This window comes from Stegostoma tigrinum, chromosome 17, assembly GCF_030684315.1.
Source record: "Stegostoma tigrinum isolate sSteTig4 chromosome 17, sSteTig4.hap1, whole genome shotgun sequence".
NCBI classification, from domain to species: Eukaryota; Metazoa; Chordata; class Chondrichthyes; order Orectolobiformes; family Stegostomatidae; genus Stegostoma; species Stegostoma tigrinum.
Window position 1 is genome coordinate 35,527,567 of NC_081370.1, and position 18,279 is coordinate 35,545,845.

An 18,279-nucleotide genomic window follows, 5' to 3' on the forward strand; every position below is an offset into this window, starting at 1 on the left:
CAAGGGCCTTGAAATTAATTTGTTAGTTCTCTCTGGACAAAGGGAAGGTGGGTTTATGTGGTACCATTATTCAAGAAGGACAGTAGGGGTAAACCAGGGAACTACAAGTCAGTGAATGTAATATCAGTGGTAGGGAAACTTTAGAAAAATTCTGAGGGACAGAATGTATCTCTACCTGGAGAGACAAGGACTAATCAAAGAGACTGGGCACAGCTTTGTCAAGTGGAGCCAGTATCTAACAAATTTAATTACATTTTTTGAGGTAGTCACTGGGTGTGTGGATAAGGGTAGTGCATTTCATGTAATCTACATGGACTTCTGTAAAGTTTCTGACAAGGTCTCATGTGGGTGGCTGGTCAAGAAGGTGTGAGCACTTGGGATCCAGGACCCTTTGGCTCAGTAGCAGATACAAAGGGTGACATTTAAAGGTACTTTTTGTGGCTGGAAACCTGTGTCCAGTGGTGTTCCACAAGGTTCTGTGCAGTTTCATTTGTCAGCCACGTACAAGTTCTTAGATTAAACAAAAATTAGTGGTGTGATAAATAGTCAGGAGGAAAGTTTTAGACTACAGGAAGATTTAAACAAGCTATCAGGTGGGCACAGCAGTGACAGATGAATTTTAAACCTGAAAAATGTGAAGAAACAAATTTTGGGAAGACTACCGGTGTAAAAGCCTAAATTATGAATGGTAGGGCCCTGGCCAAACTGAGAATCAGTGGGACCTGGGTGTACATGTCCACTGACACCTGAAGGAAACATAACCTGGTTTGGGTGGTTAAGGCAGCATCTGAGATACATGCCTTTATTAGGTGACATACAGAAAACAAGAGCAAGGAGATTATAATGGAGCTGTTTAAGTTGTTGGTTAGGCTACAGCTCGAGGACCCTGCACAGTTCCATTGCCACACTATAAGAAGGAGGTGACTGCACTAGAGATTTGTCAGCCTGTTGCCTGTGCTGGAACATCTTGCTTGTGAAAACAGACTAGATAAGGTGGAGTAGTTTTTCTTACAGCAGAGAAGGCTGAGATGTGATCTGATCAAGGTCTACAAAATAAATGAGGAGCACAGATTTAAAGAGTGGAACAACAAGTTTAGAGGTGTTAGGGAGAATTTCTTTCCCTCAACGACAATGAATTTGTGGAACTTAGTGTCTGAAAGGGTGGTAGAGGTAGGAAAAATCACAACATTTATAGAGTATTTAGATGAGCTCTGGATATGCCACAGCATACAAGACTACAGACCAAGTGTAGATAGACGCTCAATGGCCCATCATATCTGTGCTGCTCAAAGGGCCACTTTTATGTAATACAGTATGTCTTTGACACTTTCAGGCAGTTCATTCCAGACCTGAGCCACTGTGACAAAAATCTTTTTCACACATTGTATGTTCTATGTCTTCAAATTACTGAAAATCTGTGCCTCCTCATTCTCAATTCTTTTACAAACAGCAACAGATTCTCAAAATCTACTCTAGCCAGACTTCCCAGGATTTTGAAAACTTCTATCGGATTTCCTCTTGGCCTTCTTTTCTCCAAGGAGAACAATCCCAGCTTCTACAAACTAAATTCTCACAACTCAATTTTCTCACCCCTGGAACCATGCTTGTAAATCTTTTCTGCACCTTTTCCATTGAACTCACATCCTTCCTACAATGTCCAGTTGAGGCTAAACAACTGTTTTGTATAAAGTAACCATAATCTCCTTGGTTTTGTATTTAACACCCCGATAAATAAATTTTGCTTTATTAACTGGAGACACAGTGTAGAGCTGGAGGAGCACAGGTCTGAGGCAGAATCAAAGAAGTAGACTAGTTGATGTTTCGGATCGGGACCCTTCTTCTCCTTTTCCCTCCAAAAGTTCTTGCTATTGCCGAGTTGCTTTATTAAAACCATAAGATATAGGGGCAGAAATCATGCCATTCGGCCCATCAAGTCTGCTCCGCCATTCAATCATGGCTGATAAGTTCCTCAACCCCATTCTCCTGCTTTCTCCCCATAACCCTTGATTCCCTTGATAATCAAGAACCTATCTCAGTATTAAATGTGCTCAGTGATCTGGCCTCCACAGCCTTCTGTGGCAGTGAATTCAACAGATTCACCACTCTCTGGCTGAAGAAGTTTCTCCTTTTCTCTATTCAAAAAATTCTTCCTTTATTCTAAGGCTATGCCCTCAAGTCCTAGACTCTCCCACCAACGGAAGCATCTTCCCAACATCCATTTTGTCCAGGCCATTCAGTATTGTCCCAGAGTCTTCAAATGTTCCTCATATGTTAAGCTTTCCATTCCTGGGACCATTCTCGTGAACCTCCTCTGAACCCACTCCAGGGCCAGAACATCCTTCCTGAGATATGGGGCTCAAACTTGCACAAAATACTCCAAATGTGGCCTGACCAGAGCTTATAAAGCCTCAGTAGTACATCCAGCTTTTATATTCAAGTCCTCTCAAAATAAATGCCAACATTGCATTTGCCTTCCTGACTAATGACTCAACCTGCAAGTTTACCTTGAGAGAATCCTGGACTCGAACTCCCAAGTCTCTTTGCACTTCAGACTTCTGAATTTTCTCCCCATTTAGAAAACAGTCCATGCTTTTATTCCAAAGTGCATGACCTCACACTTCTCCACGTTGTGCTCCATCTGCCACTTCTTTGCCCAGTTCCTAACCTGTCCAAATCCTTCTGCAGCCTCGCCACCTCCTCAATACTATCTGTCTCTCCACCTATCTTTACATCATCTGCAAAGTTAGCCAGAATGCCCACAGTTCCTTCATCAAGATCATTGATGTACAAAGTGAAAAGCTGCGGTCCCAGCACCGACCCTTGCGAAACACCATTTGTCACCGGCTGCCATCCTGAGAAGGACCCCTTTAGCCCTACTCTCTGCTTTTTGCCAGACAGCCAACCTTCTCTCCATGCTAGCACCTTGCCACTAACACCATGGGCCCTCATCTTACTCAACAGCCTCCTGTGAGGCATTAACTGCTGTTTCCATTTACTCTGCCACCTTGGGAGGACTATGCACATATACATCCAGCTTTTGCAACTCCTTTAGAATTGTACACCCAATTCTATATTGAATTTCCATATCCTTTCTACCAAAATGCATCACGACACACTTCTCCAAACTGAACCTCACCTGCCACCTACTGCCCACTTCAACATGTCAGTGTCCTTTTGGAATTCTACACTTCCATCTCCCAGTTTACAATGTTTCCAACTTTCCAGTAGCAGATGCTGAACCTGTTCCCTGCACATCAAGATCAAAATGACTAATATGTAATCGGGAAAAGCAAGGGTCCCAATGCCAATCCCTGGGGAACTCCACCACAAATCTTCCTATCTTGAAAAATATCTATCGACCATGACTCGTCATTTCCTGTTACTCAGCCAATTTTGCATTCATTTTACTATTGTCCCTTTCATTCCAGAAGCTTTCTGTCATGCAGCATTACATCAAACACCTTTTTAAAAAGGTCATGCATACCTCATCACCAGTATTAACCACATTCACCTTTTACATTACATCTTCAAAAAACTCCAGCAATTAAGTCAAACACAATTCCCCCTACAAGAATCCATGCCAGCTTGCCCTTAACAATCTTTTTTCACGTGACCGCTAATTCTAACCCAAATTATTGTTTCCAAAAGCTTATTCATGACTGAATTTAAACTGACTGATCTGCAATTGCTGGGCTTATCATTACTCCTTTTCTGAACAAGAATACATGGCTATATTTCTCTAGCCTTCTGGAACCTCCAGATTCTCAGGAAGACTAAATGATTAAATGTAATTTCCTTTCCATTCCCATTCACTTCCTTGAATATCATTGGAACAGTCTCATCAATCCAGAACTTCCTCCTCTGAACCTTGGCCTGAGTAGCATCTACTTTCTTGGTAAGACAATGCAAAGTATTAATACCTCAGTCATGCTTCTTGCCATCACATGCAAACCATCTGGTTGGATCGCTAAATCGGTCCTACTCCTTTTTTTGCCAGTCTTTACAATTCGTATACCAGTATACGACTTTGGGATTCCACTTTATGTTGGTCACCAGGCTTGTCTCAATCCATGTTCGCCTATATTTGTTAATACATTTAAAAACCTCCATGTCGGATAGATTAGGCTTGTTGTCCTTTGAGTATGGAAGTTTTAAAAGTGATTTAATTGAATTAAGATCTGATAGATTTTCAAAATCATGTTGGGTTTGGACTGCATAGGTGGAGAAAGCCATTTCCACTTGTGAAAGGATCAAAAACCAAAGGGTACTGATTTAAAGTGATTTGCAGAAGAAGCAAATGTGATTTGAAAAAAGATTTTCATACGTGAGTTGCATGGGCTGGAATGCGCACCCTGGAAGTGTGGTGGAGGCAGGTTTACTTGAGGCATTCAAGAGGGTGTTGAATAATTATTTAAATAGAAACAACGTGCAAGGATATGGAGAAAATACAGGAGAATGGCATAATGTAAGTCACAACACCCATATGGAGAGTTGGTGCAAACACGATGGGCCAAATGGCCCCCTTCTGCACAACCAAATTGTTTTAATAGGTTAGATTTGCTAGAGTACATAAATGTAGTTTACTGCAGTGGTCAATGCAGAATAAGGATACAATCTTAAATTATACTGACAACCAATTTAGATTGTCAGGCAGGGTGGCAACAAGGTGCACTTGCAACTACTGGAAGTTACATATATTTACACAGATAGCCTTGCTCTTTGCAGACTGAAAGAACATGTACATACACTGGGATAACAAGTTGTAGGAGCTGGATGAACACAGCAGGTAAAGCAGCATCAGAGAACTAGGAAAGCTGACGTTTCGGGCCTAGACCCTTCTTCAGAAATAAGGGTCGAGGCACAAAATGTCAGCTTTCCTGCTCGGCCTGCTGTGTTCATCCAGCTCTACACCTTGTTATCTCAGATTCTCCAGCATCTGCAGTTCCTACTATCTCTGTATTAGTGAGTTTTGAGAAGGTTTGTAGCTCAGGTTGAAGTTCTGGATGTACGTTTGCTCGCTGAGCTGGAAGGTTCGTTTTCAGACATTTTGTCACCATTCTAGGTGACATCATCAGTGAGCCTCCGGTGAAGCGCTAGTGTTATGTCCCGCTTTCTGTTTATGCGTTTAGGTTTCCTTGGGTGGGTGGCATCATTTCCTGTGTTGGTGATGTCATTTCCTGTTCTTTTTCACAGAGGGTGGTAGATGGGCTCCAAATCAATGTGTTTGTTGATGGAATTCCGGTTGGAATGCCATGCTTCTAGGAATTCTCGTGCGTGTCTCTGGTTGGCTTGTCCTAGGATGGATGTGTTGTCCCAATCAAAGTGGTGTCCTTACTTATCTGTATGTAAGGATACGAGTGATAGTGGGTCATGTCGTTTTGTGGCTAGTTGATGTTCATGTATCCTGGTGGCTAGCTTTCTGCCTGTTTGTCCAGTGTAGTGTTTGTCACAGTTCTTGCAAGGTATTTTGTAAATGACGTTCGTTTTGCTTGTTGTCTGTATAGGGTCTTTTAAGTTCATTAGCTGCTGTTCTAGTGCGTGGGTGGGTTTGTGAGCTACCATGATGCCAAGTGGTCTGAGTAGTCTGGCAGTCATTTCCGAGATGTCTTTGATGTAGGGGAGAGTGGTTATGGTTTCTGGGCACGTTTTGTTTGTTTCTTTGGGTTTGTTGCTGAGAAATCGGCGAACTGTGTTCATTGGGTACCCATTCTTTTTGAACACGCTGAATAGGTGATTTTCTTCTGCTCTGTGTAGTTCCTTTGTGCTGCAGTGTGTGGTGGCTCGTTGGAATAATGTTCTAATGCAGCTTCGTATGTGGGTGTTGGGATGGTTGCTCCTGTAGTTCAGTATTTGGTCCGTATGTGTTGTTTTCCTGTAGACGCTGGTTTGAAGTTCCCCATTGGCTGTTTGCTCTACTGTGACATCTAGGAATGGCAGTTTGTTGTTGTTTTCTTCCTCTTTTGTGAATGTTATGCCAGTAAAGGGTATTATTGATGGTCTTGAAGGTTTCCTCTGATTTGTTTTGTTTAGTGATGACAAAGGTGTCATCCACGTAGCAGACCCAAAGTTTGGGTTGGGTGATTGGCAGAGCTGTTTGTTCGAGTCTCTGCATTACTGCCTCTGCTAAGAACCCTGATATCGGAGATCCCATGGGTGTACCGTTGGTTTGTCTGTAGGTTTTGTTATTGAAAGTGAAGTGGGTGGTAAGGCATGGGTCCACTAGCTTGATGATGTTGTCCTTGCTGATGAGGTTGGTGGTGTCTGGTGTATGTGTCTTTGGTTCTTCTAATAGTGTAGTCAGTGTTTCTTTGGCCAGGTTAATGTTGATGGATGTGAACAGGGCTGTTACGTCAAAGGAGACCATTACTTCATCCTCTTCTATCTTGGTGTCTTTGATGGTGTTCAGGAATTCTTGGGTGGAGACTAAAACACCTAGTAGAAGACTCACGCCACTCCTTTCACTCCACCCAAGAATCAGCAAGGACAACATCATCAAGCTAGTGGACCCATGCCTTACCACCCAATTCACTTTCAATTACAAAACCTACAGACAAACCAACGGTACACCCATGGGATCTCCGATATCACGGTTCTTAGCAGAGGCAGTATTGCAGAGACTCGAACAAACAGCTCTGCCAATCACCCAACCCAAACTTTGGGTCCGCTACGTGGATGACACCTTTGTCATCACTAAACAAAACAAATCAGAGGAAACCTTCAAGACCATCAATAATACCCTTTACTGGCATAACATTCACAAAAGAGGAAGAAAACAACAACAAACTGCTATTCCTAGATGTCACAGTACAGCGAACAGTCAATGGGGAACTTCAAACCAGCGACTACAAGAAAACAACACATACAGACCAAATACTGAATTACAGAAGCAACCATCCCAACACCCACAAACGAAGCTGCATTAGAACATTATTTCAACGAGCCACCACACACTGCAGCACAGAGGAACTACGAAGAGCAGAAGAAAATCACCTATACAGCGGGTGTATAAGGAGCTGAATGGAACGGGTGCCCAATGAACACAGTTTGCCGATTTCTCAGCAACAAACCCAAACAAACAGGCAAAACGTGCCCAGAAACCATAACCACTCTCCCCTACATCAAAGACATCTCGGAAATGACTGCCAGACTACTCAGACCTCTTGGCATCATGGTAGCTCACAAACCCACCCACACACTAGAACAGCAGCTAATGAACTTAAAAGACCCTACAGAGACAACAAGCAAAACGAACATCATTTACAAAATACCTTGCAAGAACTGTGACAAACACTACATTGGACAAACAGGCAGAAAGCTAGCCATCAGGATATATGAACATCAACCAGCCACAAAACGACATGACCCACTATCACTCGTATCCTTACATACAGATAAGGAAGCACACCACTTTGATTGGGACAACACATCCATCCTAGGACAAGCCAACCAGAGACACGCACGAGAATTCCTAGAAGCATGGCATTCCAACTGGAACTTCATCAACAAACACATTGATTTGGAGGCCATCTACCACCCGCTGAGAAAAAGAACAGGAAATGACATCACCTACACAGGAAATGACAACACCAACCCAAGGAAACCTAAACACATAAATAGAAAGCGGGACATAACACCAGCACTTCACTGGAGGTTCACTGATGATATTACCTAGCATGGTGATGGAACGTCTGAAAATGAACCTTCCAGCTCAGCGAACAAACTTACATCCAGTATCTCTGTATGTACACTGGCACCTGTTTGAATTTAACAAAATAGGTGTCAAATTTCTACTCATTTCTCAGGGCAAATGCCCTGACCAACCAGAGTCAAGAGCGTGGTTTAAAATTGAAATACTGTCTGGCTTTAAACTATTAATCATTAGTTGATGCATTCTCCATGGCATCTCTTAACAATCAATCTCCCACTTGCCAGCCAATTATCAGCCCCCACTAATGCAGTAGAAATATTGATTTTCTACATGCATTGGTTCTCTTGCAAATTTTCCTGACGCCTGCATAACAAAGACCTTTGAATATTATTGAAAAATAAAGCTATATTCTGTCAATCTTAAAATAACAGCTACGCTATTTTAAGGTGAACAGGGAGCACTCCTTCATCCAAGTAGCCCTAGAGGAAGCAGTTCAGGTTGGACGGATCAAACATTTCTAAATGCAGAGTGATAAAAGGAGATAAAGTATTGAAAAACCACGATCAAAGAGTGCAACAAGACCAAGGAGCTGAATGGAATAAATCTTCAGACAATCACTGCTGACACCAGTTGCATAAGCACTTTATATAAATATATACTTATATATGGCCCAGGACTTCCAAACACAATCTCTTCCACTTCTGTCCTTAACTTCAAGTAGTTCTTCATTTCACAGGCCTCCCAGCTGCCTGCAGCCTAATTGTCTGTACTGGTAGTATGGTTCTTGCTGCCAGAAAGTGGTATTGCTCATGTTAGGATCTGCCACTTCTGGCCTGCTCTGCTGGCCAATCACCCATCTTTAAAAGTCTGTGACCACTGAATTCAACTGGCAACCCATACAGCTTCTTGGTCAATTCATCACTCTACTGACCACCCACCTTCTCTCCTTCTCAGTCACCAGTCTGCTGCCAGCAAAATGGTGAGGCCAGAATTCCCAGACTCTTAGTGTGCCCATCCAGCATCATAACCAGTCAAATCCTATATTGTCTAAACACATTTTCTCCAGTCACAACTCAGAAAACAAGACTAAAATATTTAAAGAGTACATCTTCCTTTAAATATTAATTTTTTTTCCCCTCACCAGGTGTGGGATTGTTAGCAGCACATTCTGGGCAAAACCATTCTTCCACTGGAACAGTATTAAGGGCAGGAGTGAGACAGTCCAAGTGGTATCTATAAAAAGGAAACAATTTGAATCATCAAAAAATATTCTTCATTTAAAAAAAAGTTAAAATCACGCATGCAGAATTTTAATTACTTAAACTTGAACCATCCAATGCTTTCTGGCAAACCTGTAGTTGCCAATACAGAGCTAAGAGATCTTGCTTCCTTCAGCTTGAAAGAACTGTTATTATACATCACTGGGAATGCAAATAGAAGAAACACAGAATTGGATCTACATAGAATCATAGAATCCTTACAGTGTGAAAGCAGACCCATCAGTTCTACACCAACCATCCGAACAGCATCTCACACAGCCCAGTCGCCCAACATTTCCCATGGCTAATCCATGTAACCTGCAAAACCTGGACTCTACAGGCAATTTAGCTTGGTGAATTCACCTAACCTGCATGTCTTTGGACTGTGGGGAGAAACTGGAGCACCCAGAGTAAGCCCAAGCAGACATGGGGAGAATATGCAAACTCCACACAGACAGTCACCTGAGGGTGGAACCGAATGCTGCGAGGTGGCAGCGCTAACCACTGAGCTACCGTACTGTCCCTTTGAAGTCTCAGAAGTCATGAATTTGAAGGCCATGAATTTTGAACTGAAAAACAATAAAAGAGCTATTTTGCTCACTATGGGCATCACTAACTGGGACAGCATTTATTGCCTATTCCTTGTTGTGCTCGAGGTGGTGATGAGCTACCTTCTCAAACCACTGCAGTTTGTATGCTGAAGGTATCCCCACTGTGCTGTTAGGGAGGGAGTTTCAGGAAATTGTCCCAGTGACATTGAAGCAATATATTTTCAAATCAGGATGATGAGTGCCTTGGAGGAAAATGTGCCAGACGATGGTGTTCTCATGTATTTGCTGCTTTTGTACTTAATGTCGTGGTTATGGGTTTAGAAGGTGCTGTCTATGAAGCTTTGGTGAATTTCTGCAGCGCACCTTGTAGATGGCACACACTGCTGCTACTGATCCTCAACATTAAGGGAGTGAAAATTTGTGGTGCCAATCAAGTGGGCTTTCTGCTGGATACCGTCAAGTTTCTTCAGAATTTTTGAAGCTGCACTCTTCTGGTAGGTGGGGAGTATTCCATCACATTCTGGACTTCCGCTTTATAGATGATGGGCAGTCTGCAGGGAGTCATGACAATTCCTAGACATTGACCTGCTCTTGTAGGTACAGTACTTATGTGGCTGGTCCAGTTCAATATCTGGACAATGGTAATCATCAGGATGTGATGGACGGAAAATCAGCAATGGCAATACTGATGAATGTCAAGCAATGATTGTTAGATTCTGTCTTTTGGGGGTGTTGATTGCCTGAGTCCTGAATTCTACTTGGTACAACCTGCCTCATACAGGCTGCGTCAGTTCCTGACGAATCGTAAATAGTATATGATGTTGTGCAATCATCAACAAACAAAGTCATAGAAAACTGAAACAGGTCCTTTGGTCAAACTAGTCCATGCTGCATACAATCCTAAGCTAAATTTGTCTCACCTGCCTGCTCCTGACCCATATCCCTCCAAACATTTCCTATTCATGTACTTTTTTTTTTTAAGTGTCTTTTAAACATTCAGTGCACGCATCCACCACTTCTTCAGGAAGTTCATTCAACACGTGAACAATCCTGTGTTAAAATATTGCCCTTATCGATTTTAAAATCTCTCTGGTCTCACCTTAAAAATACTCCCCCTAGTCTTGAAATCCCTCATCCTAGGGAAAAGACAACTACCATTAACTCTATATATAGCCTTCTCAACCTCCGACACTCTACTCAAAGTCCCAGCCTATCCAGCTTTACTTTATAACTCAATCCTTCCATGTCCAGCAATATCCTGGTAAATCGCTTCTTAACCCTCTCCAGCTTAATAATATCCTTTCTATAACTGGACATCCAGAACTGGATGCAGTATTCCAGAAGAGGCCACACTAATTTCCTGTACAACCTCAATATGACTTGCCAACTCATATACTCAAAGGATTGAACAAAGAAGGCTAAAAACATCCTTAATCACCCTGTCATTATGTGACGCAAACTTCAAAGAATTATCTACCTGAACTCCAATGTCCCTCTGTTCTACAACAGTACCCAAAGGCACAATATTTGCCACCCTCCAGTCATCAGGCACTCTCCACTTCTGATCTTACTCAAGACAGAAAGTCACTGATAAGCAGCTGAGGGTGGTTGAGCTTAGGTCACTACCCGAAGAAATTCTACCAGCGATGTCTTGGAGCCAATGTGACTGAACTCAAACAACTCGAATCACATCTTTCTTTGTGCCAGGTATGATTCCAACTAGCAGAGCACTTTCCCGGATTTCACTGATTCCAGTTTTGCTAAGATGTATTGCTGGCACACTTGTTCAAATACTGCCTTAATATCAAGGACGGTCACTCTCATCTCTGGAATTCAGTTCTTTTATCCATGTTTGAACCAAGGCTGTAATGAGGTCAGGAGATCAGTGATCTGATACCAATTCAGCTGAAAAATAGACTGTGCAACATCATCGGAAATCAATTAAAACAGAATTGAATAAATCCATGAATTCCCTAAAAATAAATTTGCATGCATGCTGTAATAATTTTAGCAATGTTCTTTAGCTCCACATCGTGATTTTGAAAACAAAGAACGGTGAGAATGGCAACTTCCCAGGTATCAGGACTTGGAATTCAATATGCGTGGGTATATGACCAAAAACAGGAGGTTGTGGGGCAGCATTGTTTAATACAGGAAGGTATTGGTGCAATGGCGATAGTTGTAAAGGTGCAATAGATTGTGATCGGAATTAGTTTGGGCAAGAAATCACAGGTAGCAATCTTCTATAGGCCCTCCAAAACTTAGCTCATTGAAGTACTACGTAAACATCAGGAAATAATGGAGGTGTATCAGAAGGGCACTATCACTGTCATGGGTGATTGTAATTAACATTACAAATCAGATGGAAAAGAGGAAGGAGGAAGATGAATTTGCACAGTGCATCAGGAACTACTTCTTACAGTAGTGGTTACCAGGCTATTTTAGATCTAATAATGCGTAATGAAGTAGGGTTAATTAGAGATCTCTTAATCAAGGATCATGTTAGAGAGTAGCGATCAGAATATGGTGGAATTTCAAATTCAGTACAAGGGGCAGCAACTCAGGTCTGAAACCAAGGCAACTATAAAGGTATACAGAGGATTCTTATAGAGGATTCTTAACAGATGCTTCATAATGTTCAGGAAAAATTAAATTGATCAAAAAAGAGACTGCGACAACAATAAATAGCTTTATAATAGTTAAAAAGTCAGAAGTCACAGAACACTAGGTGTGTGATTCCAAATAAACCTGTTGTAAAATAACCTGGTGTTGCATGACTTCTGACTTTGTCCACCTCGGTCCAAAACTAGCACTTCCATATCATAACCTGTAGTTAACAAAACCAGACAAGGACGGTATCCAGACAAAACCAAGGTGTATAAACAGTAAAAATTAGTGGTAGGCTGGATAAATTGGAATTTCTTAAGAAAGCAGATGATGGCAAAAAAAAGCTAATAAAATGGTGGAAAATGTATTGTGAAATTAAAATGGCAAATATAAAAACTGCAAGAAATTCTATGAGCGTGTAAGAAGTAAAATAGCTAATTAAAGTATGGGACATTTGGAGGGTGCAACTGGGAAGTCAATAACAGGGAGGAGAGAAATGACAGATAATTTAAATCCGTATTGTGCTAGCCTTCATGGTGGAGGACACTGTAAACATCTCAAAACTTAACAGGAAAGATCCTAGTAACAGTCTGCACACAAGGGACAAATACATGCAATCTGATGCCAATTGAACTGAAAAGTAGAGTACAATTGATAAACTAATGGCAATAAAAGCAGATCTGACACTAAGACCCAACGCCTGCATTCATATATTGTAAAAGAAAGTGACTGCAGGGATAATGGAGGCTTTTGGCCAAAATATTCCAGAAATCATCAGACTCCAGGAGGGTTCCAGCGTATCAAAAAACTGCCATTAAGACACCCTTGTTCAAGGGAGGAAAACAGGACACAGGAAACAATGGGCCACTTACCCTTTCATGCTAGAGTTCATTATTAAGGAAGAAATAGCAGAACATTTAGAAAAACATAATAAAAACAAACAGAGCCAATATGGTTTTCTGAAAGAGAAATGGTGTTTATCAAATTTGCTCAAATTCCCAGAGAATATAACAAGCAGAGTTGATAAAGGGAAACCAGTGGATGTAGAATATTTGAATTTCAAGAAGGCATTTGCTAAGGTGCCATATAAAAGGTTATTGCACAAGATAGGGGCTTACAGTATTGCCAGTAATGTATTAGCACAGATTGAGGATTAATTAACACAGAAAACAGAGAGTTAGGACTAATGGGATAACAAGTTGTACAGCTGGATGAACACAGCAGGCCAAGCAGCATCAGAAAGGCAGGAAAGCTGACGTTTCGGGTCTAGACCCTTCTTTAGAAAAAGTTAGGATTAATGGGTCTTTTACAATGTAACGTAGAGTGCCACAAGGATTAGTCTGAAGAAATCAATTATTTTGCTTTTTCTTAATTACAAACAGAGAGGGGCAGAGTGCAACATATCCAAACTTGTAATCGTAACAAAAATAGGTGGAAGGGCATGTTGTGATGAAGACACAGGAATCTGCAAGGGGATAAGGCAAAATTGAAAGAACAGGCAAAACTTGGCAAATGCAGTTTAATGTAGCCAAGTGTGAGGTAATGCACACACTTTGGTAGGAAGAATTAAAAGGCAAACTCTACTGGCTAAATGGAGACTCATAAAAGTGCAGCGCAGTGGGAGTCACGTGTTCTTGTCATGAAACACAAAAAGGAAAGTTAGCTTGCAGGTGTAGAGGTAATTAAGATAGCACATTGAATTTTGTCCATTCATTTGAGGAGACTGGAATTTAAAAATAGGAAAGTCTTGTTACAACATAGAATTTTGGTCCCTACATGTAAGAAAGAATATACGGCACTGGAGGCAGTTCAAAAAGCTTCCTGAGACAAAAGGGGTGACTTATCAAGAATGGCGAAACAAGTTAGACCCTTATTCATTACAGTTCACAAGAACGATGAGCAATCTTACTGAAACATACAAGATGCTGAGGAGTTGAGAGGATTGATGTTAGATGATGTTTCCACCACTAGTGGAATCTGAACTACACAATATAGTTACACTATAAGGGGGCACTGACTTCAAACCGAAGGAATTACTTCTCTCAGACTGCAGTGAATGTCTAGAATTCTCTACCTCAGAGAACTGTGAAGGTTAGTTCACTGGAAGTATTTTGTTATGTTGAGGAGTTGAGGGATGTAAGGAGTTTGCATTAAAGAGGAGTTGAGGCTTGGAACAGATCAGGCATGTTACATAGCACGGTGGGGCAAGCTTCATTGCACAAATGTCCTACTTCTGCTCTTTTTCTTACATTCTCATGTAAACAAGTCATGGTGATACTGCAGTTGCAAAAAGTAGTTAGTAGGGTGGTAGTGAGGCCTCCCCAAAACCAGATTCACATTCTGTGACTCACCAGGAATGGGAAATCTTTTGATGATAGTTATGCCCTTTAATTGAACTTCAGTGTTCAGTTGGTTGGTGGGAATTAGAACTTACCAGAAAGAGATGTTTAGCTGATAAGGATTCAGTTACAAGCTTCCATTGTCCTGGCCCCATAGATCCCACAGTTGCCATCCCAGTAGATATCTTCCAAGGCCAAGTGATAACGTCACCTGTAGGGGGCCCTCATTCATTAATCTCTCAGTATCTGTCTCCACTGAATGACTTGATTTGACAGTTTGTCATGGTGAAACTAGTTAGAAGTCATTCTTATCAAAATTGTGGTCATCAATGAACAAGAACAGCTAACTAAATAAAGTGACGTTATGGAACATGCAGATTCTCTTACTGCTGGCTCAGGCAGAAGGATAAGTGAGGGAGTATTAATTTTGTGAGGTCTAAACAGTCATGAACACCATGAACACCAGGTTGAAAAAGGTAGATGCGAATTCTCAGAAAGAAATCTGGCAAGTTCACCAAAGCATTGCTGTTATGTTTGTGCATCATTACCAATTTGTCAAATCATAGTTATCGCTGTACCTTTAATACATTGAACAGCAGCAACTTTGAACACTGTTATTTTGAGGAAGAACTTATACACTTAAACGAATAAGAGCCCAACCTCTAACACAATAACTGGCTGAAGCTGTGTTGCAACAAATATTGTTCAAAGACACTGAAAAGATCAAACAGCAGAGAAAAGGACGTCAGTAGCTCCCCAGGATTTAAAACTGTAGAATTTCAACCTGATACAGTTCTATCATTTAGATACATTGCTAATCAGTCAGTATGCCATCACTGCAACAAAAGTAATTTGAATTGCTATGGTTTCCAAATATAGTTTTAAGTTATTGTCATATCCAGCTGTTACATACCCCGAATCACAACCATCACAGAGGAGAAGGCTATCTTCACGGTCACTTCGTCCACACACCTCACAGTTTGTCACGTCCTCTTCCTCCTCTTCATTATCTTTATCAGGGCTCTGCACTGGAATCTTCAAAGAGAAGGAGAATTCTTAGGAATGAAATATTGGACCTGTCTAAAGATACTGTGTTTTCCACCCCCACTGAGTGTGCCTTAGTACCACCAAACATGTGACACTGAACTGCACAAATGGGAAATAGCTAAGGTATGATCCCCTGCCAACTGCGTTGGTGGACGTGTTCTCAGTGTATGGCACAATTAACAGTATCACTGCTAGGAAGAGTGTTAGATTTACTGAGACCTTCAGACCATAAGAAATAGGAATAGGAGTAGGCCATTCAACCCCACTCTACATTCAATGGGAACATGGCTAATCCAACAATCCTCATGTCCACTTTCCTGCCTTCTCCCCATAACTCATGATTCCCTTACTGGTCAAGAATCTATCAACTGCAGCCTTAAATGTATACAAGGACTCTTTTGCCACAGTTCTGTGTGACAAGGAGCTCCAAAGACTCAAGACCCAAAACCCTCAGAAAAAAATTCCTCCTTATCTCAGTCTTAAATTGGTGCTACTTTTCTGAAACTATGACCACTGTTCATAGACTCTCCTATGAGGGGGAGCGTCCTCTCAGCATTTCAACTGTGAAGAGCTTTAAAGATTCCATAGGTTTCAATGAGATTGCCTCTTATTCTTTTACACTCCAGTGAGTAGAATCTCAATCTGTTTAGCCTTTGCTCATAAGACAATCCCTCCATAACACACCAATAGAATTATACATTTTCCTAAAGAAGGGGACCAGAACTGTGCACAGTACTCCAGATGTGGTCTCACTAACGCCTTGTACAGTTGCAATAAGATGTCCCAACTCTCATACTCCAAACCCCTCAAATAAGGGCCAACATTCCACTAGCCTCTGTGATTCCTTGCTGCATCTGTGAACAAGCTGTTTGTCTTTTGTGTACAAGTATCTCCAAGTCCCTTCATTTTGGAATTTTCTGTAGTTTTACTCCGTGTAAATGACATTGTTCTTTTGTTCTCCTTCCCAAAATAAACTGCGTATTTTCCCACTTTCAACTCCATTTGCAAACTTTTTGCCTACTTACTTAAGCTATCAATATCTTTGTAAACTGTTTGTTTCCCTCTCACAACTTGCTTTACCACCTATTTTTGTGTTGTCTGCAAATATGGCTATAGTACATTCACTTCATTCCTCCAAGTTATTAATCTATATTATAAACAGTTGCAGTTCCAGCACTGATCCCTGTGGAACTCCACTGGTCATGGGTCAACAAACTAAAATAAAGCCCTTTATCCCACTCACTGCTTTTCTCCCCATGAACCAACATTCTAAGCATGTCAATGTACGTCACCACCAACATCCTGAGCTCTTATCCTATGACTTAATCTTATGCGAGGTACCTTGTCAAACACCTTCAAATACAACACATCAAATAGCTCTTTATCCACTCTATTCAAGACTTCTTCAAAAACTTTAATAAATTAAATACAATTTTCCTATCATGGTGCTATGCTAACTGCTTGATTAGATTATGATTTATTCTGCTTTTACTTCTTTAATAATCGATTCCAATGCTTTTCCAATAATCGCAGGATAATCAACATAGCTAACTACTTTTTGCCTCCGTCCCTTTTTTGAATAGGGGTGTCACATTAGCAGTTTTCCAATCCTCTGGTGCTGTTGCAGAATCCCAGGATTTTTGGAAAATGACAACCAATGCATCTAACATCTCTGTAGCTATTTCTTATAGGATCCTAAGATATAAGCCGTCTTGGCCCGGGGCATATCTGTTTTAGCCGCTTTAGTTTGTCAAATATTATTTATTAATGATGGTACTTAATTCCTCCCCTTCATTCTTTAATACTAATGTAATTTTTGAAGTATCATCCACTGTAAAGACTGATGTAAAATATCTGTTTAACTCCTTCACCATATCCTTATTACCCAAAACTGTCTCCCCTGTCTTGCACAATATACTACATGTACCATTTCAGCAAGTGGGGCACCAACAAACCTTGCTACCCCAGGGATTACTGTTAGGTACTTACATTAGCTAGATCTGATATCCATTTATTCCTAGTGAATCAATGTCATTTATTATGCCCTCATGGCATTCAGCGCCCAGGAGCACACACATCTGACATTTGTGCCAAGTATCCGAGATTCCCACAAACTGACCTACCCCCAATCATATCATCTTGTTCTGAATTTCATCCAAATACACTTATACCACCCTGATTAACAGTCTTCATTGCAACTCACCTTCTTTATGACTGTTCCTCCAAAATGTGTACGGACACAGATGTGTTTGAAGATTATTCGATCAACAGGACATGAATTGGCATTCTGTGTAAAAAAAAAATTTATAAACCATCAATACAATTCTTTTTTCTTTATAGAAATGTGGGTTAACCAATCTGCTTTGAAATTTTATGACTGATTTATAGATGGCTATCACTGTATGACAGCTGGCTTCGTAGGACCTCCTTAATTTTTTGCAGTATGGGGAAGGCAAAGTGAGGAAGACAGAATTTGCATCTCCATGATTTCCTTTAAGACATCTGAGCATCCTATGACAGTGCTTTCAGCCAATTAAGGACAGTAATTTAAGCCAATTTTAAAGGGCAATCACTGCTGTGATGTAGGAAACACAGATCATCTGTCATACTGATAGTGGTTGATGTTAGCCAGGATAATAAGGAAAATACCATGTTCTGATATAACAAGGTGTAGAAGTGGATGAACACAGCAGGCCAAGCAGGAAGGCTGATGTTTCGGGCCTAGACCCTTCTTCAGAAAGGAGACCCTTCTTTTCTGAAGAAGGGTCTAGGCCCGAAACATCAGCTTTCCTGCTCCTCTGATACTGTTTGGCCTGCTGTGTTCATCC

At 41.1% G+C, this 18,279-nt stretch overlaps 1 protein-coding gene across 4 annotated transcripts in view; it reads right to left on the reverse strand.

Annotated features, from left to right (window-relative positions):
• phrf1 (PHD and ring finger domains 1) overlaps positions 1–18,279 on the reverse strand; it is an 87,958-nt gene that overhangs the window by 42,776 nt on the left and 26,903 nt on the right. For all 4 annotated transcript variants that reach the window (XM_059652072.1, XM_048545490.2, XM_048545489.2 and 1 more), the window contains 3 exons: positions 17,655–17,738; positions 15,318–15,439; positions 8,790–8,881 (listed from right to left, as the gene is read on the reverse strand). In XM_059652072.1, the coding sequence (XP_059508055.1) occupies positions 8,790–8,881; positions 15,318–15,439; positions 17,655–17,738 (298 nt within the window). The remainder of the gene's footprint in view (positions 1–8,789; positions 8,882–15,317; positions 15,440–17,654; positions 17,739–18,279) is intronic.